Here is a 20,491-nt window from a genome sequence, read left to right on the forward strand (position 1 = left end):
AATCCAGCAGTGGTAAGAGATGCTCCCAAATGCTTAATCACACATCACATTCATGCAGTCGCAAGCGTTGACTGGCAGGCTCCCAGCACTGGAGAATAAAGGCTCTTTCTGCACACCTCTGAGGCTGGTGGCCAGGATTCAAATAATACAATAGAAGAGTCTTTATAAAGCTTATGGCAGGCCTTTGAAAGACTATGTGAACCCCACAATTTTTGAGCCCCAAGGGTGCTCCAAGGGTGGGGAGCTTACAAAAAAGGAAAGAGGAACAAGCAAGCAAGGGTGGCAAGACATGACTGTCCTCTGCATTACCCCCACTCAATGCACCTACCAGAGTGGGGATATTATACAGAACTTATGAGGCAGTGCGAGCTGATTCTGTTAGTAAAGAGACTGCTTCCCCATCCAAAAGACTGAGACCAAGCTTTCTCCAAGAGAGATAAACCCAGACAATAAAAAAAACCTAGAGGAACTGTTGGACTTCCTATTAAAGCACCAAGCTAGATTCAGCCTAACCACCATTCAAAATTCTTTTGATCAAGTATAAGGAAGAATGGTGACATTTACATCAAATAAACACAAGTCAGAAGATTGTAACCTATTATACATGGTTCTGCAAAAGTCCTAGATGCATTAAGGAGTTAAACACAATGATGTATTATTTTCTCACGTGTAACAGGCTCAATTTGCGCTGCGTCCTACTTAAAGCACTGCTAGAATCATAGAGCTTGCTACCAGCTTTACTGGTGAACCTAACATGAAACGAGTAGAGCAAGAGAGCGTAGCCTTCAACGATGTATCCAGCGTCCACGAACTGGCACAACTGTTAACTGTTTGTTTTTTTTTTTTTTGTTTTTTTTGTCATAGCAACAAGTCTGCCAAATATATATGCACAAATTAAAACGACAAACAATGACAAAAATAAATATACGTGTACTTGACATGAAACAAGTACAGGACCGTGAGCATGCAGTCTATTAATCAACAATGTAAGTTAGCTAACGTTCACGCTGGCATGAAAAGAAAATAAAGGAACACATTAGCTCCCAGCTGCTTCAAGCCATGTAGACTCCTTTAGTTAACCGCGCAATACGCCAAATAACCAACGGAAAAAAATCAATAACAAACACTTTTTAAAACAATACATATGATTTATGTTATAAACATTGTATTATATGTATACGGACATAAAATATTAATGTTTCTATATCATTTGGACACTGGCAAAAAATAATGCTGTAAGACAATGTCCTATCGAGAGGGCTTCACTGACGACCTACCACACTGGGCACACCGCTGCAATCTACCCCAGATGCCAAAACCAGCCAATAAGAACACATTCACATTCTTAAATTAACGTGGGATAACGAAAACAAAATGGTCTTGGACAAGGGCCTAAACCAACTCCATATAGACAAGAAGATCATTCTGGAATTGTGTTAACGTTACTGCATTTAGAAGGAAAAATACTGAGTGAAATTGCTCGCCTAACTCGATTTTTGAGTAGTAGCCTGTCTTAAAGGAAGAACATTTACATAGGTTATCACTCCAAAAGATCTAAAGAGACAAACCCAGGACTGGAAAAATCAAAAAAGGTCATTCTTGCAATAAAAGAGAGTGCACCTATAAGAAAACATCTGTAAAAGCAAGAATACACAAAACAAGTTTTCTGGTTCCTCACGCATCAGAGTATAAAAATGCAAAACGTCAGACTTGCACAGCAGTGCAACTGCAGTGAAACATTCTTGGAATTTTTCTTGTCCTGCACTGAAATGTCCAAGATATCAACAAATATGGCTCCAATTTTTCTTTTAGTTTATTTAAAATCATTCAAACAAATCACAGAAAGTGAGTCAGTGATTTAGATTAATGTTGGAGACTGATCTTAAGCAGGAGCTTCAACTTAAAATGCTAAGATTATTCATTCAAAGACTTTTGTTTTCAATACAAGGAATAAACATTTTCCCCCAAGGATGCATGTTTGATACTCTGAGCTCCAAGCAGGTGCTGATATGAGAGGAAGAACACTTAAGTTCTAGACTACTGTCCTAAAAAAAAAAACCAAGTGAAAGTTACACAGATTCAATGAACCTGCAGCTGATCCAAGTACAAAAGGGTCTCTAAGCTAGCAAATGACTCGGTTATTCATACAGTTGGATTTTAAAGATATAATTGTGCTCTGCTTGCCTTTTATTTTGCCACACTTAAATCTTAGGCAGAGCTTCCTGTTGTTCTGGGAGATTACAAGGCTGTAGAGGTAAACAGAAAAAAATCTCCGCCTCCAAATAAACTGATACATTCTGTATTGCACACTTGCTCAAACAGTGCTTTGGAAACAAAGGGAGTTTGTGCAGGGTGCAGTAAAACAGGGACATCTCTAAGGACCCCTAAATAACATTACCCAGCATGCTTTGGAATGGAAAGAAAGGTTTATAATCATAAAGCTTAGCTTCACTGAGCCTGTGCCATCCTGTATTTCTTTAACTTCAGCCTGATTAACTTTAAAGATGTTAGTAAACTGGACATGGAACCTCAAATCCAGTTGAGATTGTAAACAGGAAAAATGTGTAGGTTAGATAAAAGATGATGCAAACCCTCTACTCTGTAAGACAATACACACCTTCACATATCTTTAGGCTGGAAAGGCCATCTTTAGTACTTCACGGAAATACAAAATAAAATCATGATAATCAGAAGCTGTGCCAATTACTAATAAACCAAGTAGCCCACACGGTTTCAAAATGTTTTTTTTTTTAACTTTCTAACACCTTAACTGAGTCAGCAGAGAAATGGCTGTACTTCAGTGACAGAGAGGAGGAACACACACACACATCAGAAATGACATGCATGCCAAACACATCTTTGCTACCCATTAAAAACAATAAATATGACAGCCAGATGGGGACCACATAGTAGTAACTATCTAGACCAAGACAGGCAAGGTCTCCAAGCAATCCCACAAGAGACTGCTGATGCCCCTGGCAATAAAATACCATAATTACTGTAGCATATGAGTTGAAGCATTTGAAAAACAAGCCCTTGTTCCCCATTTAAAAGAAATATTTTTTGCTTTATTGTTTTTAAAGATACATTTAATTCTGTGCAAGGAAGAGTTGGATGGGCAACTGCTTTACAGTTATACTGGACAAAATTTAGAGATACTCTTTCTGTGAAGTTTACTAATATATATGCTGTGTGTGCGTGTCTTGCATAATTTCATTAAAATAGAGACTATCAACGCCAGTAATTTTATAAACAAAGAGAAATGATAAATGTAGGCACAGTGCTTTGGAATTTTTGAGAAATAATTAAGAATATTTTTTAAAAAATTAACTGCTGTAATGCTACCTAAGCATATTCAAAGTATTCTAAGATACATAAATCAACATTTCATCGGTCTTAATTAGCTATCAATCTCAAACTATGTAACGGAATCTTCCACATAATCTACATGCACCTATTCGAAAAACCGCGCATATAGCTATCTACAAATAATTACCCACCAAAGTTGGAATCAGTTTTGCCTATCGGATCACAATTAAATAAATTCAAGAGAAAATAAGGTAAATAATATATTCTCTGTGTGTTCGATGCCATCCATGTGCAGGTTCATGGACTGGTTAAGGATGCCCAGGTCCCGTTTCTCTAACCGTCTCCAACTTTAACAACAGTTGACAGAATAATTTAATCTATCAGATGAGACATGCCGACAAAGTACAGTTCAACAAGGAAAGCGAGCAAGTATTTCCTAAACAAGACCTGAAAAGACCACGCACATGTCCTAAACGCGTTTGGCTTGCTGTCTAAACTTTTGCACGACAAAATATTCAAAGAATTAGAAATTATCCCCACCTTTCAAACTCGGCGATTTCTGTAGCCATTTTCCTGCTGTTAGAAATCTATCCATTTACTTTCACAGAAACAACGTCAGTTCCTGTCTTTAAGCACTTGCTTTCAACCCCGTCAGGCAGAATACAGGTCGACAGTGACACACAGTGACTGCTTGGAATAGCGCAGCATGGATCTCTTGCAGAAATATAGCCTACTCTATCGGGTTTCTCTCCTCGCGTCCTTTTTAAATTATCATACGTGATCGAATGTCCCTGAAAAATTAAGAGTAATTTTAACGGTTACGACTGCATAAGAAAGTACTTCATGCTACCATTAACTGCTATCATAAATGTCGTGACCATGATGCTACCAGCATCACGAACTTTTTTTTTTTCCTCCAGGCGAGACGTGTTTTTATTGGCCATATATGCCAGTTAAATGTCCACACAAAGCTCGAATTCCCATTTTGAAAATACATTTGAGCGAGAAAATACAGTGATTCTGAACAAATTGTGTTGACAACCCAACTTAGATAAGCCATTGTCTTTCCTAAGTTTATAATGGAGATTTTTATAGTATAGAGATACTCCAGTGGTGACATGAGACGTGTTAAGCAGGGTTCTGCGATATGCTCACCGAGTATTACAAACAAGGTATGTGATGAAAAACAATGTTGCCATCACATCGAGAGTGAAGTCAATCCTCTGATATCTTGTCACTTTTGTATCCTAACTCAAACTAGTACTCACGAAGCAGGAAAAAAACCCAGAAAAATGCTTAATCATAATACTCTTGGTTTGTGACTATCCCTTCATTATCAAATGGACAAAAACGTATTATACTGACACAAGTAACTGTGCAAATGAAAGTGGTCTCGATTTTACGTTGTCGTTTATATTACACAGCTTCCATGTCAACACAAAAACACTCGAATGCTTTACCAACACAATGATGGAAATTATATTTTTCTGGCAATCAACTAACTTATTTATGGCAGCGACAGTGTAAAAATGACACACTGCATATACAATTTTATGATATTTTATTCCAACATTATGTGTTACAGACATAATGTATGATCTGTAACACACAAAAGATCCATATAACCTTAAGAAAACAAAAAGACCAGACTACAAATCTAATACCTATGGAAAATTTGGCCGACTCAACACCCACTGGATTAATTATTGAACGGATAAGAAAAAAAAAAAAAAAAAAAAAACACTGAGTGTACATTTACACATGACTAATTTACATAGCTTTTACTGGGTATGCATAGTGGGATAAAGGGATGCATATAATAAATGTGTTTTGAATTTCGTATTTCTTTGGAGAAAATTTTAGTGCATGCATCAAATAATAGCATTGCACATAATTTGGCTGCTTGTCCAGATCTGCCCACTGACGAGCTCAGGACCAGGCCAAACAAGTCAGTAGCCACCAAAGCTGCTATTGTTAAGACATATATTCATAGTAGGGCGTCGAGTTGATACGCCCGTCTGTGCATAACAATTTCAACCTGCTCACCACACCCATTTATTTAGCCCTGTCTAATTCTATAATACCATGTCATGAGGTGTTTGTGGTGGCTGATCATGAGGCATTCAGTGTAGACCAAGCTCTGAAGATACAGTCGGCAGAAGTAAATACGGGATTTTGAAGCATATGTAAGGTCGTCCTGACATGCAGTAATGTACACTGAGCTGTAGTATTAAACAATTGTGACTTGATTGTTCACACAAGTGTGTTGGACCCACTTCCTCTGACTGTATCTTAGACCCCCTTCATAACTGTGATGTCTTGTTCCGTTAATGTGTAGTTTTATACGTGGTAGTTTTACTACAGGCTATGTGAAAGCTTTCTGTCTATAATGGCGTAATTAGTAGCGCACATTGTGTTGTATTGTGTATACCAACTACGCACTTGTGATCTGAGCACCGCGGCACTGACGCACATCCGAATATGGTTAGTAGTGTCCTATTTGTACCAACATTTCATCCCACTTTATTGGTTGAACTTTGTAAGCCGCTCTGGAAAGGAACGCCCCCTAAATTATGAAAAAGTAATGTAAATCATTGTTGCTGGGCACATGACTGTTACCCTTTCACAGCACGCAGAACTACCTGATGAAATGTATGGAATACATTTTAGCGTTTAGTGGAAGAAGTAGGCAGTTTAGATTAACACAGTTTTGCGGAAGCAAACGCAAAATGCAGTTGCTGCATATTATGTGCCGAAAGTAAATGCATTCCGTATTAATTACTACCTACCCTAAAACGCTTGTCTAACTGTTCACTGACATCACATCTCTTGCTGGTTCATATGAACGCCACGTACATTTCGCTGCAACGCACCTTGATAGGGGAAATGGGCTTGCGAAGGGTATGAATGACACCATCACTGTTCAATAGAATCGCTACATGAATATTGAAGTAAGAATGGAGGAACAACCCTGCCCAATTAGCGTTGTCAAGGGCGGGGTGTTTTTGTGGTAGTCATCTCTTGGGCTGGATGTAGGTAGGAAGGAGTACGGTTGAGAATAACAACTAAACAGAAGCTTCCCTCTGATGAAGCGAGACTAGAGTGAATGAAAGGATCGAGTAAAGAACAGCGGAGGAGACTTAAAATAGTTTGACAGCTAGCCATCCAACAAAGTAAGTATAGATTTTGTTTGCTTTTATTTGCATATTGTTTACTATCTAAGTGCATGTGAACTTTTTATGACTTGCTTGCATCTGATGATGCTGTCAAGAAACCTTTTCGCTAGCTTGGACAGCTAGCAAACAGAAGGTTTCTTCGCGCTGGCTAGACACGCAAGAGAACATTTTAGCTTGTTAGCTAGCTTTGTTAACTGAGCTACATGAGGGGTATATATATTTCTTTGTAGCTAGATAATGATTGGCAGCACAATATCTAGACTACCTTCATAGCTTGCTGTATCACTGCATGTAAAAATTAGCCAAAGGATTGACAGCTATGATATGGCAAGGCTATTGAAGATTTTTCAAGACTGATTGTGCATTGCAAACAATTTGTTGATTACCCTAGCTAATGTTAGTTACCTGAGTTTGACAGGTTGATCACAACGATCACCATCATCTATGAGTGAAAAGGGAGCAAAGGCGAATATCCAACATCGTACATTGACTGGAAGATTGTTCTAAAGATTGTGAGCAGTAAAACAGTAGCCAGCTAATACTTGGCTTAACGTAACTATATGAGCCTGTTAACTAACCCTAAGCCGTCAAAGTCGGAGACAACTATTTTGCCAGCTAGCTAACAAAAAGCTTTTAGCTAGATATATGCATAATATGCAGCCAATGAAATGTAATTAGACTGAACATTCTCACAAACAAGTTGATTAAACGCATACAATCATCTGCCGCATAAATGTTTGACAACCCACGTATAACTAGCTAACTGGTAGCTAGAAGCTAACGATTAATCAACAGCAGTGTTTGGGTTATGACCTGTATCTTTCATTGATGCATCCCTTTTTCCTCATTCACATGAGTGAAATATAATCAACATGCACGCGGAGTATGATTAAAACTCAGCATATAACCAATATTTTAAAGGGTTCGGTGACGTTTTCTTGAATCTTGCACGATTACCTCGGTAACTACATTCTATTATGTATTTAGTAGACACCTTATTCAGAGTCACTTTTCAGGGTGTTAGAAAAAGCATGCACGTGCCGAATACAAATGCCAAATAATCTTAAGTGTCGTAAAACAAGTAGCATATCCCACAAATACATACAAGGGAACAGAGCTAATACAATACAATATAAACACATAATAAAAATAAGGAAATGAAACTATCCCTACAACTGTCAATACGATTTTAACAGAAATACCTCAACCAATTGTGAATCTACCATTTGAATATCTATACCTCCTTTAAGATAAGCAGTGTATTATTCCCATTCTAGCTAGCAGTTCCGGTCGAGGTAGAGTCTGAAGAGACACCCCTCCATAAATTAACGGTAGGTGGCGCGTGAAGTAAAAACGCCGGTCTTGTTTGTCGTTGTTTTCCAGATGTGGTGGAGCGGGGGCCACTGTCACCGCTGCTTAGTGCTGGTGAGCCTATTTATCTGCTCAGAGGCAGTGCCTATCAGTGTGGACAAAACGAAAGTAAAGCTTCCGGAGGAGAAGGTCCAGGAGCCGCCACAGAGCGTGGTGAGTGCTGTGGGTTGAAGTGAAAGAGCCGGAGGCGTAGACATTCGCCAAAGGGCGTTCCTCGGCTGCAGACAACACATCGCAGTCGGCAGGCAGAAGTTGTAAGAGGCTTAAGTTACTCAAGGATAGTAACTTAAGCGCAGGGCAGATACCATATGTCTCCGGCGATAATTGGTTGTTTACTCCTGTAAGCAAAGCTTTCCCAGGTGCAATATCTTCCAGAGAAAATTTCTCTAGAACGGCAACAGAATACAATTTTGGAATTACCACAGAAACTAGGTTGAAATATGTCCCAGTTTGTTTAATGGCAGGTACAGAGGAGTTATGGGTTCCTGGCAGTTTTGATACACACTTCCTAGGTTGCTGCAAGGTTGTTGTATAAATAGTCCTCTCATGCTTAAACAAAAAGAGCGATACTGAGACGCCCACTGATGCATGAGAAGAGATTTGGAAGTGAATGAGTTTATTGTCATGACATCCATTTTCAGAAGCATATAAAAATTTCTTGCAGGGATGAACATACCTAGCATTGGTAGCAGTCACGTTATAATATGAAGACCTCTCTTGCTCAGGTGAGAAGAGGCACATCAAGAGTACATTCACTTATGGATGAAAAGAGATTTGGAAGTGAATGAGTTTATTATCATGATCACCAACTTTCGTCCACTTTGGTATGTGGATGTAATCTGGGGTCTTTGCACTAGGACACTGGACTGCACTATGACCGTTACCTCAGGGAAGTCATTGATTTTCTGGAAAAAGATCAACATTTCAGAGAAAAGCTCCACAACACAGACATGGAGGACATAAAGGTACCGCAACAGCTGTTTTCCTGCTGTTATTTCTACTTGTGAACATTGTCAAAACCATGTAAGTAAAATGATGTTCGGAATTTGTGATTGCTAAATCCATGTTCCAAACAGCAAGGGAAGCTAGCCAAAGAGCTAGACTTTGTTAGTCACCATGTGAGGACGAAACTGGATGAGTTGAAAAGGCAAGAGGTGAGCCGACTACGGACATTGATCAAAGCCAAGCAAGACCTTGAAGGAGGGAAAGGTATGCAAATGAAAAGCAAAACGCTCTGTCTGTATGGCAAGAGTGTCTCCCTCCCACTGTCATCCTGTCCCACTCCACCTCTCTGAATCAGGGGGTCAAAAGGATAGCCACATTCTCGTAATGGTGTAGGTCAAATTATCCATCGACATTACAGAAATTAAAAGCTGTGTTGTGTATTAAAAAGGACATTTAAAAATATAAAGTGTGGAGTTTAATAGGGAATCACATGCCGCCTCTGAGACACCACAAGCTCTGTGTATTTTTGCACTTCATTGTGTTTGAGCAGCTGAACCATGAGGTAAAATTTGAGGTCTCAGGTGCTGTTTAAATAGTGTTTCATCAGTAATTGGCAGGATTTCAGCGCTGCTGTTAGATGTGTGAGCTCACAGTGCAAAATTTTTTTTGACACTGTTTACATGTCTGTGTCTTGCATAACTGTTACACCTAGCTGCTGGCCAAGGGAGACATCTAAATCAAATGTGACCCCATGGTAGCATATGCGTCTACTGCAACCTGCTCCCTCTGAATCCTTTTCAGATATGGCCGTGGACCACCAGGCTCTCCTCAAACAGTTTGAATACCTGAATCACATGAACCCACACACCTTTGAAGTGGAGGACCTGGATAGACTGATTAGATCGGTAAGCTCTCACCTATAGTAGATACCAACATGAATACTTCACTGTTGAGTACTGAAAAGTATTTACTCTTTGTAATAAAGGAGAGTTTTCCTCTGTAGACTTGAATGCAAGAACGCAATCAGTCCAATTTACCAAACCCTGGTCAGGGAAGGCTGGTTTGCAAGAGGTAAATTATAAATCCAGTTTTTAAATGTTTTACTCCAGTTAAACAAATTATTGAATAAACACAGGTTAAATGCAGATTCCAAAACAGACTGTATGGTTTGCCTAGTAAAAGCTATACAAAATTATTTTGAGTTGATTACCATTAGGTCTGGTCTTTGCTGTTGTATGACTGTCTGAATACACCAGACCAACATGCATAATGAATTTGGTGAAGGAAATTATTGAATAAGTGGTCCATTACAACTTTATTTATTGGGTGTATTTTCTGTACCAAATAGTCAATTCTTTGGTAAACCAGAGAAAGTAACTAATTATGAATATTTCTTAACCCTCCAGAATTGTGTCAGGGTACTTCACACACAGGTCATGTGACACAGGCAGTATGGAAAGCAAATTGGGAGACCTGTCTGTTTGTGACTGGGGTCATAACAGACACAGTCTTTCTGTGTTTTCACACATAGGCAACGAGCGATTTGGAGAACTACGACAAGGAGCGCCATGAGGAGTTCAAGCGCTATGAGATGATGAAGGAGCATGAGCGAAGGGAGCACCTGAAGACGCTGGATGAGGAAGGCAGGAAGAAGGAGGAGGAGCATTACGAGGAGATGAAGAAGAAGCACGCTGACCACCCCAAAATCAACCACCCGGTAAGGCCTGGAGCAGGCATACCGGGCAACTTCACTTTGTCTTTACTTGAATGGAGAGAACCTGGAATCTGAACATGTCTAAGAAAGACTGCAGAATGTGCATGACCTTACTTTGGCACTTTAAATCCCACTTGTACACAAAGTTGTGTGCATTGGAGAGGCATTGGACATGATTATTGGCTCCTGATTGGGTGTAAATCGCATTTGCCCTCACCAACTTGTGGTCACATCATAAAATCTGAGCTAAGGTGGAGACACAGAAAGGTGAGGTCCAGAGTAAGAGGTTTCTCAGCATGCTTCAGCTGCCTCAAACTTCAAATCCCACTATCCTTCTCCCTTACAGGGCAGTCAGGACCAGCTGAAAGAGGTGTGGGAGGAGGCTGATGGTCTTGACCCTGATGACTTTGACCCAAAGACCTTCTTCAACCTGCATGGTAGCCATTAGACACATCTATTGGAATATCAGACATACTTGTATACAAGCACTTTTGCCATGTTGTCCAAGGCCAGCTAAAGAAAAAGGAGCATAATATATCTAACTTGTCTTGCCTTTGCAGACACCAATGGTGATGGCTTCTTTGATGAACAGGAGCTGGAGGCACTGTTTACCAAGGAGGTACACGATATATACCTCTACAATTTAACTCTCCATAAATAAGAAAGATTGTAATCATGATGGTTAAAAAATGACACAATTTTATGTCTCTGGTCATAGCTGGAGAAGATCTACGACCCCACCAATGAGGAAGACGACATGGTCGAGATGGAGGAGGAGAGACTGCGCATGAGGGAGCATGTCATGAATGAGGTAGGTGCTTCTGGGTTTGCTTCCATCAGTTCTTGGACAGAATCATGTTCTTTCAAGAATGTAGTGCTGTCACTGGGAGAAAGAAAACATTTTAACAGATGGCTTGGCTCATCTAGTGCATTTTTTAAAAGCAAACTATTTTCTGTTCACTGTCTTCCTTCAGGTTGACAGCAACAAAGACAGGCTGGTCTCTTTAGACGAGTTCCTGGTTGCCACAAAAAAGAAGGAATTTCTAGAGCCAGAAAGCTGGGAGGTAAGGTATATTTCTTCATAATGATAGTTGTCATAATCATCAAGAATATTTTCAGCTTTTTGGTCTAGATAAAACAAATGGCATGCATGCAGCTTCAGTGCAAACCTTCCTCAAACTCAGATAGGGAGAAAAGAGCTTGTCTAACTAAAAAAAAACTGGTGTGGAATTTTCTGATAGACTCTTGAACAAAACCAAGCATATACCGAGGAGGAGATGAGGGAATTTGAAGAGCATCTGGCCAGGGAGGAGAAGGACCTGAATCAGAAATCAGTGGACCTTCAAAAACAGAAGGAAGAGCTGGAGAGGCAACAGGAGCAGCTGAATGCACAGAAACTGGAACTTCAGCAGGTAGGAAACCAGGAGTCAATCCAAGGCCACAAAACAGGACAGGGTTAGTTTTTCAACAAGCATGTTATAATGAACAACCACCACAAATTCACCTGTGCATAATGGATTTTACAGTACAGGGAAACTAAGTACTGTAGTACAGTATAATATATCTATCATATTTGTGAACTGATGTACTAGCACTCTCCTGACTGTTGAAAGGAATTACAGCATTCTGCTCCAGAATGTGTATGCCACCAGGCATGATCTAATGAATAGCTGCGGCATTCCCAAAGGGCTTGAGATCATAGATACCCCAACAGGATGGTTCACACCTCTGCCAACACCTTAACAATTTGGTCAAGCGAGGTGGCAAACAATAATAGAATGGGACCAGGAGTGGGCAGCCAAGAACTATCTCAGACGAAGGGGTATCTGGGCTTATTCAAACAATGCTGCATATATGAGAATTAGTCTGAATGTTTGGGGTTCACTCCGACACCGCTGAACCCGAAGTCTGTGTTTTTCACATGCTTCGATACTGTTTTCTACTGGATTAAAGACTTTCATTTCAACACGCATTCGTCTTCTCCATCCTTTTTTTTTCTTACAGTTAACACAAAGTTCTTTCTTCCACTGTTAAACCTAAAGAGCTCCTGGCAAGAGAAGTGCTCAAGTATATTTATTAATAGCAAGACCATTTCTTGTTACGTTCAGATTTCATTCACTCTTTCAGAAATATCAGTCCATTTCTGATTAATATAATGAATATTTGTGCCTACATTGCTCATTAGCAGAGACTGAAAAGAGTGGAATAATGACAGTTATAGAATGTCAGACATAGCTCTGTTAGGCCTTTCCTAGTCTCCATATGCCCAGTCTTGATTTAGGTAAAAGAATCATCATAAGTATTTGCCAGAACCTGACAAGGCCACAAGACATCCAGAACTGGCAAACTCTACTAATGTTCTCATAATGTTTTTGAAATGTAAAGAAAACTAGGCCATGTGTGTGTCACATGTATGACATGGAAAACAATGTTTTCCCTTATATAAGTGGATCTTCAGGCAAAGAATTATTCAGTTAGACATATCTTACATAAATATGGGTATGAAATTGCTCCAGGGGTTGAAGAGATTAGATTAAATTGCATGTCTCCCATCATGCTTTGAAACATGTGACTGAGTGAATCTTCCAGGTTTAAGATTGGGGTCGTCTTATTAAAGCAGGCCCAATAAAAGACCTGCAATTATTCATGGATTTGGCTGTGACCACCTCTCTGTACTTCTTTTTTGCTCCAGGCAGTGGAACATATGGAAAGGTTAAAAACTCAAAAAGTAGAGCCTCCTGTAGAGGTTCAAGGTGAGTCGAAGCTTTTATTGCTTTTACTGAACTTCATGTCACTGGTATGGAAAGCATAGTTCCAAAGGACAAGTATTGAGAGCAGAGAAGAGCTAATGTGCATGATGTTTCAACTGAATATTTTATCATAAATTAAAACATTTTGCATCCATTGCCAGTTTAAATCTTTAAGGCCGGTGATATAGGCGTATACACAATGCTAACATCCTCCGTAGCTGTTAATAAAGTGAAGTGAATTAGATGTGTCTGTTCTGAAATGGTCAACCTGTGTGTTCAGTTCTCGACTCAGATGGAGGAAACGCTGCCCCAGTGCCACCTAGCAACAGCCAGCCTCTACCCCCGGGCCACTTGCAGGAGACGCCCACGCACTCATAGCTGACAAAACTGCATGTGTGTGTGGAACCACAGCCCCGGTGCCACACATGCATGCATACCTGCAATAACCAGCAAACCAATCAAAATAGAGATTTCATTGTGCCCCTCCTCCAGTCACAGCCTGTCAATTTCATGCTTGCCATTGGAAAAGTGGGCAACACCAGCTGATCACTGAGAACCAAGATGCTTTGGACCAGTGGTTCTATTACCAGTTCATGCTGGGTTGTGCACTATATGCATAAAAATACGCACAGTCCCTTCTGGGCAATGCTGTCATTATATGCTGGTTCCTGAAAATGTGTTTTAATTTTTGTCTTTTTATTTCAAGAGTATCCCCATTATTCTCCCAGCTATGATTGTGAGCTAAATGTGCAATGCCATAGTTAAATATTGGATGGTTTGATTTAGATGATGATAGCTTTCAAAAGCACTGTCAAATGAAAATTATACTAAGATCTAAGAGTGCAGGTATGTGAACTGAAGTACCATTAAGGTGTATTGCTGTAAGTTACAGCATGCCTCTAAGTTTTAACATAATTTGTGTTGGGAGATGACAAATGAGGTTTGCCCTTTAAAAAAACAATGCTCTGCAAAATCATGTTCAGAAATATAAATCAACAACGAAACCAAGTATCCACTTTTTCTGAGCAAAAAACATGTTGAGAAAGATAGGTGTAAAGCAATTTTTTTAAATTTGAAAACCTTTTATTGCACATTTTTGTGGGATTTTCAGTGTCGTGTACATGATTTTTTTGATCTTCGCCTCGTTTGTAGTTCTGTGACCCACAATATATTAAAACTCTGTCTATTTATATTTCAAACTGTTTTTTTCTGGAAGAAAAAAATCTATTGAGAGGTAAGAGAATCTTTAGTTCACAAGATGCAAACTGGCTCAGGCTCTTTCAGAACAACACTATTCTACAATTCCAGCAAAGAACAGCGGTGTAATTGCAATGACTGGATCTGCACAAAAGTACAACATGCTTTTTGGCAGTCTTCAGTTAGTGAGGTAATAAAGGATGCTGTAATGTGGAAGTCACATGTCACATTTTTAAAAGAATATATGCTTCAACGGCAGTTAAATTGACTTGGTCCTGCTACACAGGTTTATTTATGTTGGACAAATTAGACAAATGATACATTGTCTTTATTTTACTTCAGGTGAACTCAAACTGTATAGAATAATGATTCCATGCTAATGGGGTAACAGATGTGGCTAAATATTGAAAGGAATTATGAATATAAAGTACAAACATGGGGTAGATTTACTATGTACAGCAGTGCTCAGATGGGTAATTGTGTGATGATTGAAGTAAAGGACCAAAATGCCCCCCATTTTTTATTGTTTTATTTTATGGATATTTTTAGATTTAATGAAGAGGGCCATCTTTGTGATGTAGGTAACATGCTTGGGGAAACTCTGCTGTGGTAGACAAAAATTCATTGGTCACCTGTCTTTTGATATCTTTGAAACCACGCAGTGTTGATGTACCTGCTTTTAGCTCACCAGCTCTTTTTAAAAACACAGTGGTGTGCAGAGGACTAGGATGGAGATGAGAACTAACTAATGCCAGGCACAACATCCTCTACCTCTCTGCTCTGGGGCTGTTCTTCCCACAGTAAAATGTGGCAAAGTTGGTGTAAAAGATCTTATCTGTTGCACTGTTTCAATAGAAGCCATCAGATGAAGCGTGCCAAATCGAATGTACATGAAATTACCCCGTACAGTTTCTGTAATAGGCAAGATTTTTGTATCATTTTGTCAATCTCCTCTTTGTTTACCATTTACCTGGAAAAAAAATCAAAATGGCTGTACTTTGTTCAATGGAAGATAAAGTAATCAAGACTTGCCCCTCTTTTTTGTTTGTCTTTACTGATTCCAGCAGAGAAACACCTTGTATTACAGTTTACACATTTAATTCTGCCAAGTAATCATTACACTCCATAGAATACTAGAGACAGAACAATTACATTTACATGTAGTGTGAATCATCTGAGATACCTGTTCCATTACAGTTTGTGCAGATTGCTGCTTAAAATCTTCCACTGGTTAAAGGTTCCTCAGATAAAATCCTGCTTATGAAAAGGAAAGGTCTACTTTCTTCCATACGACTCATTGAAGCGCTCGAGGAGGTAGTCCACAGACTTGATTGGAGGATATTTGTCTGATCCATCACAGCATGTAATGATGGCATCATCATCTGGCTGCACAAAGAAGGCCACAGACTGTCGAGTGCTCATGTCACCAGCAGGGGGCAGAAGAACCCTGTGGATCTAACAGTAAAACGTGAAAGACCAATTTCATTTCAGGTCAGACCATATTCTTGAGGAAAGAAATGTCATATTTACCACCATAATATAAAGGGGAAAGGTAAAATTCAGATTTCTAGAGATGTTCTCATATTGTTTATGCCGGGTAATAAATTTCTTTAATTGCAGGTAAGGTGGGTAAGATATAATATGACAGCTACATAAAGGATGTCATGGTAGTCAGATGTCGGCCGCCTCACCGCGGATATGAAGATGTCACCGGTCCATCTCTGCATCATGTCTGCGATGTTGATCAGGACGGTGCCTGGAATGCTAGGCGCTGATATGTACTCCCCAGAGCGACTCAGTACCTGGTGGAGAGAGAAGTGAAAAGAGAATCACCCCCTACTGGAAGCAAAACTTACAGAATTATAGATCCAAGACAGCACATACACTTAATACTACACCAAAGGCACTTTCACACTGAGCTCATTAGATTGTTTTGATTAGAACGACAGAGCAGTTCAGTTTGTTTGGAGGTATACATGAGAAGGTGACAGTGACATAACTGCATCAGTATGCAACTGATACAGAAAGGTGGTCTTGGTCCATTTGGAACAGAAGCAGGTGTGCCTGCAATTTTTGTACACTAGTTTTTTTTCAGCTGCCTGTCTCATGTGTTGTTCCTAGAATCATTTCCAAAAGGGCAGTGTCTTCTATGGACAGACACAGCTTTTCAGTATTTTCTCTTTTTACAGATGTTATTTGATGAATGCACCAAACAGCACACACAGGAAAAGCAAGAAAGCACTAAGAGGGTCATATTTTCTGAATCATACCAGGAGATTCTCCAGAGAACATCTACTGTATGTAAACAGCAAGCAAACAAGACAATCAAAATTAAAAGGTGGTAAACTGCAATCAATCACATGTATCACATGTATCACATGCAACAGCAAGTGAAATATAAAAGGAACTTGTGAATTTAAGTTTGATGAAGTGAACCCACAATGAAAACAATAGTTTGTTTAAAAGTGCAGCTGATACAAATCAGTTACAACTGAACTTGCTGTGAAAGGGCCCTGAAGCTACAGCTTGAATTCTTGGCTCCACAGTACAGAAAGATGCAGCCAACACAGCAGACTCCACACAACACACATATTGTGACTGAGTGTCAGACACCAGACCACACTGCAAACTACAGACTGTACAATGACAGAGCTCTAGCCCACACTGAAGTAGTGATCCTACTCCAGACTAGCCCAAGATGAAGACACCTTAGGTGTACATGGAGGAGGACCTTTCCCTCTCTCTTATCTCTGGCAGTTACCTGCAGTCCACCCTCTGTGCTCTGGAAGACTAGGGTGATGGTGCCATAGTCAGAGTGCTCTCCACAGCGCAGCTGTCCCTCCTTCACTGAGTCCGTCTGCACTGGGGGGTAGTACAGAGCCCGTAGGGTGCTACCATTCTTCTCACCTGTGCAACAGTACGCTGCTAAAATACACAGTACTACTCCACACCACTCAAACATGGGTAACACAGCACTGCAGTCATACAGTAAAAAAATGGGGGTTGTGCTCATGGGAGCAAAAAACCCCAGAGACTGTGAGCCATCGCCAGCTTTTTTGAAGACCCTTAATTCTTCAACAGTGCTATTCAATTACAGTACTTACATATGTTAAACAATAAGGGCTTATATCAGCTTGTATTAAGGTAAACAGGCTTTTAGACCACTGCATACCTTGTTAAATTGAACTAAGGAGGCCCTCTACTGCCCAGTGGCAGGAGGGTGCCAGCAAGATTGAGTAAAACCAAGTACATCTGAGTGAGATAAATTTTTTGTTTTAAAACATATGGACTACATGGTTTCACATGGGAAATCAGAATTCATGGGGGCAACAAACTGTGCATTCCAATTATTGCTTGCGGCACTGAACTGCCTCAGTCAGCATAGGTCAAACACAGTTGATGATAAGCATGAAGTCTGACCAAGGTTCCATGAGGACAGTACACAGTACAGATTGTTCATGTTGGCAACAACATCATACTGTGGTTAATCTTGCACCGACAGAAGTCACACTAGGCCGTGGACGATTAAAGTACATCTCTGAGGGGTCCGGACTGCAATCACCACAGTGTGTAAACAATTATATAAAGCAAATGGGAACAGAACAAAATGTACCTTAAATGTATAGTCTGACATACAGCAAGTGAAATTGGGCTGTCTCTGTTTTATCCCTGAGTCTCTGTGTTCTACAGTCAGAGTGAGCAGAGCTGTACTTACACCCTATGTGTCTGGGCTATAGTGGGAGTAAATGGAGATTTACTTACATCCAATGAGCCTGTGTTTGCTAAGAAAGACCTCTGGGTCCAGTCCCAGGCTGAGAGCCATTACCCGCAATACACGGAGAGAGAGGTCTTTACAGCACAGGAAGAAGGACACCTGCACCTCCCGGAAACCAACCAACACATCCTCTGAGGGCCACTTCTATCATAATAACAGAAATGAAAACCTTTCAAAAGAAATGTCTCAAACTGTAACAATACCACCACATTTTCTAACCATGAAGTACATATAAATGCACCTAATGATCTCTGGATGCAGTAACAGTACACATATATTATGAAAAGTGAGTGATCCAAAATTTGCACTAGTTGTGAACAGTATTTGCATGGGCAGAAATATTCAAAATAAAGACATAATAATAATGATAATAATAATAATAATACTTATTATTAGTATTACAGTTGGTTACCACGTCAGGATGTAAGGAGGTAGTATTGAAGGCCTCTTTCAAGTCTCCAGCCCGAAGGGGATTTAACCTGTAGAAACAAAAGACAGCAACTGTGACAGCCTCTGGGTGCATGAAGAGTACTAATCAAGACTAAAGCGATCTGCATGAGGACCACATGCTCCACATTGTCAAACAGATACCTCTCTGTTTCAGAGGATACCCAGCCGTGGTTTGGATTATCTGGAAAGCTGCTCCTCTTGAATGGTGCCTTCACATCATCTGGTAGAAGGAAGAATTTCTTCGAGATGTCCATAACTTTATCCACCTAATAAATGAAAATCACAAATGATGATAACAGATATATGGTACAGATTTTGGAATTTTAGAAATTGAGGGTGGAAAGCTAGAATATCTTTGCCCCATAAACTAAGCTCAAGTGAGTAAAACCTCAATTGTTTGTTGTATCAAAAGCCAGAAAACGGTGCAATTAATCATATTAGCATCCTACTACTATAAGCTTAATTAAGGTACAGTGTAAACCAGACATTAAAAGATAACCAACACTAGGGAAAAAACTGTTTACACTGCGTTTAACTTGCCTCTTGTTGAGTGATGCCCGTATTCTTCAAATACACAAACCCAACTTCGGTGAAGGCTGCTTTCAGATCCTTGCATAAGACATTCATTTTCTCATCAGCAACGCTATCCACTCCAATTTTGTATACTTCAAAATCAACCACGGGTATCTTCATTGTAGACCTCCTGTAGTTAAAAGAACCTTTGAGAGAAAAAAGTCGAAAAAATAGTTGGAATAGTTGAAACAAAATTGTGTCCAGCCAATACTCAGAAATACGATAACTCAACAAGTGTTGGCTACAACATAAAGCAAGTAAATGTGCTTTATGAAAAGGAAAGAAGTTTCTTCTACACAGATAATTGTCCGAGCCTGCATTCGGGTCAGTGCTATCACCTCTGCAAAAACGCACGGACGATGAGTCGTTCACCCAAAACTAATTGTGTGCCAGAAAACATCACAAGGCTGGAAGATGTAATCCAGATTGTGTATATTTAGTTTTTCAGATGTATCAGATGAAGAACTAAAACGTTTCCAGCGAGCTCTCCCCGCATTTGCTTTGCTCCGTTATGGCTACATCAAGTTTGTACCACAGTTTGTTCACTTATTATCTCTAGGAGGAACGAACACTTACTGTAGTCTTGTGTGACCCAGGAAATATTAAGAACTTTAGAAATACTTTTAAGTCGTTCTATTTTAATCGGACAAACCCAAACATGTCAATTATCTACCTGTAAGGCAAGCAAAGATCAGATAGATTCAAATTAACCTATTAGAACCTATTAAATAACCCCCCCCCCCCCCCCCCCCCAAAAAAAAAAAAAAAAAAAAAAACAATTAGTTCTGCATACGTGACAGTTCATACAAATTAATTCATTTTATATCTACATCGATACTCACTGGGTGGAAATGTGTCCAGAAACTTTCTGGTTGCAAGCACCAAGCTTTCTATACTCAGGGTTTGCATTTTTACTTCACATCATCACCAGCTTGCAGCTCCTCCTTTCATAAAGTATTGCTGGGCGTCCAATCAGAATGCTATTGTACGATTTCGCCCGATACCAGAGGCCAGACAGTCAAATTCTTCAGTCATGCGTTTTCTTTAGATGAGGTTTTCTGTAATGCAAATGTGCAGATAATACTTTTTAAACCAGGTTCATGATGGGAATTCAAGCGCTGTCGGAGTGTGGTGCACGTAAACATACATGTGACCATAATATTAACTGCAGATGTGGTCTTCGCGATTCCGTTTAATTTATTGAGAATTAGCAAACTGAGCGCAGGCAGGT

General features: G+C 39.8%; 3 protein-coding genes across 3 annotated transcripts in view; 1 reads left to right on the forward strand and 2 right to left on the reverse strand.

The window, feature by feature from the left end:
- The window catches only part of LOC118782064 (phosphatidylinositol 4-phosphate 3-kinase C2 domain-containing subunit alpha-like), a 31,497-nt gene extending 27,583 nt beyond the window's left edge, over positions 1–3,914 (reverse strand). Inside the window, exon 1 of the mRNA XM_036535306.1 lies at positions 3,850–3,914. The gene's annotated coding sequence lies outside the window, so the exon portion shown is untranslated. The remainder of the gene's footprint in view (positions 1–3,849) is intronic.
- A 2,434-nt stretch (positions 3,915–6,348) lies between these two features.
- nucb2b (nucleobindin 2b) lies at positions 6,349–14,005 on the forward strand. Its single transcript, XM_036534940.1, has 13 exons — positions 6,349–6,482; positions 7,869–8,009; positions 8,714–8,821; positions 8,933–9,065; positions 9,603–9,706; positions 10,333–10,518; positions 10,862–10,952; positions 11,076–11,134; positions 11,234–11,326; positions 11,490–11,579; positions 11,757–11,927; positions 13,208–13,268; positions 13,546–14,005. The coding sequence occupies exons 2-13, from the start codon at positions 7,869–7,871 to the stop codon at positions 13,641–13,643; spliced, it is 1,335 nt and encodes a 444-aa protein (XP_036390833.1). The 5' UTR covers positions 6,349–6,482; the 3' UTR covers positions 13,644–14,005.
- A 1,475-nt stretch (positions 14,006–15,480) lies between these two features.
- On the reverse strand, positions 15,481–20,190 carry si:dkey-10o6.2 (uncharacterized protein LOC100124608 homolog). The gene is made up of 8 exons (XM_036534941.1): positions 20,103–20,190; positions 19,228–19,406; positions 18,829–18,953; positions 18,650–18,716; positions 18,225–18,381; positions 17,224–17,369; positions 16,154–16,264; positions 15,481–15,917 (listed from the first exon to the last, which is right to left on the reverse strand). Exons 1-8 carry the CDS (start codon positions 20,167–20,169, stop codon positions 15,738–15,740), a joined length of 1,032 nt encoding a protein of 343 aa, XP_036390834.1. The 5' UTR covers positions 20,170–20,190; the 3' UTR covers positions 15,481–15,737.
- Between the last annotated feature and the right edge of the window lie 301 nt (positions 20,191–20,491).

The sequence above is a fragment of the Megalops cyprinoides genome, chromosome 8 (genome assembly GCF_013368585.1).
Source record: "Megalops cyprinoides isolate fMegCyp1 chromosome 8, fMegCyp1.pri, whole genome shotgun sequence".
NCBI classification, from domain to species: domain Eukaryota; kingdom Metazoa; phylum Chordata; class Actinopteri; order Elopiformes; family Megalopidae; genus Megalops; species Megalops cyprinoides.

Coding starts and splice junctions, on each gene's coding strand:
- si:dkey-10o6.2 (XM_036534941.1), bottom strand. CDS start 20,169: ATGCAAACCCTGAGTATAGAAAGCTTGGTGCTTGCAACCAGAAAGTTT. Junction 19,407..20,102: donor TCTGGACACATTTCCACCCA/GTGAGTATCGAT, acceptor TTTCTCTCAAAG/GTTCTTTTAACTACAGGAGG. Junction 16,265..17,223: donor GCACAGAGGGTGGACTGCAG/GTAACTGCCAGA, acceptor TCTCTCCACCAG/GTACTGAGTCGCTCTGGGGA.
- nucb2b (XM_036534940.1), top strand. CDS start 7,869: ATGTGGTGGAGCGGGGGCCACTGTCACCGCTGCTTAGTGCTGGTGAGC. Junction 9,066..9,602: donor AGACCTTGAAGGAGGGAAAG/GTATGCAAATGA, acceptor AATCCTTTTCAG/ATATGGCCGTGGACCACCAG. Junction 10,953..11,075: donor GACCTTCTTCAACCTGCATG/GTAGCCATTAGA, acceptor TTGCCTTTGCAG/ACACCAATGGTGATGGCTTC.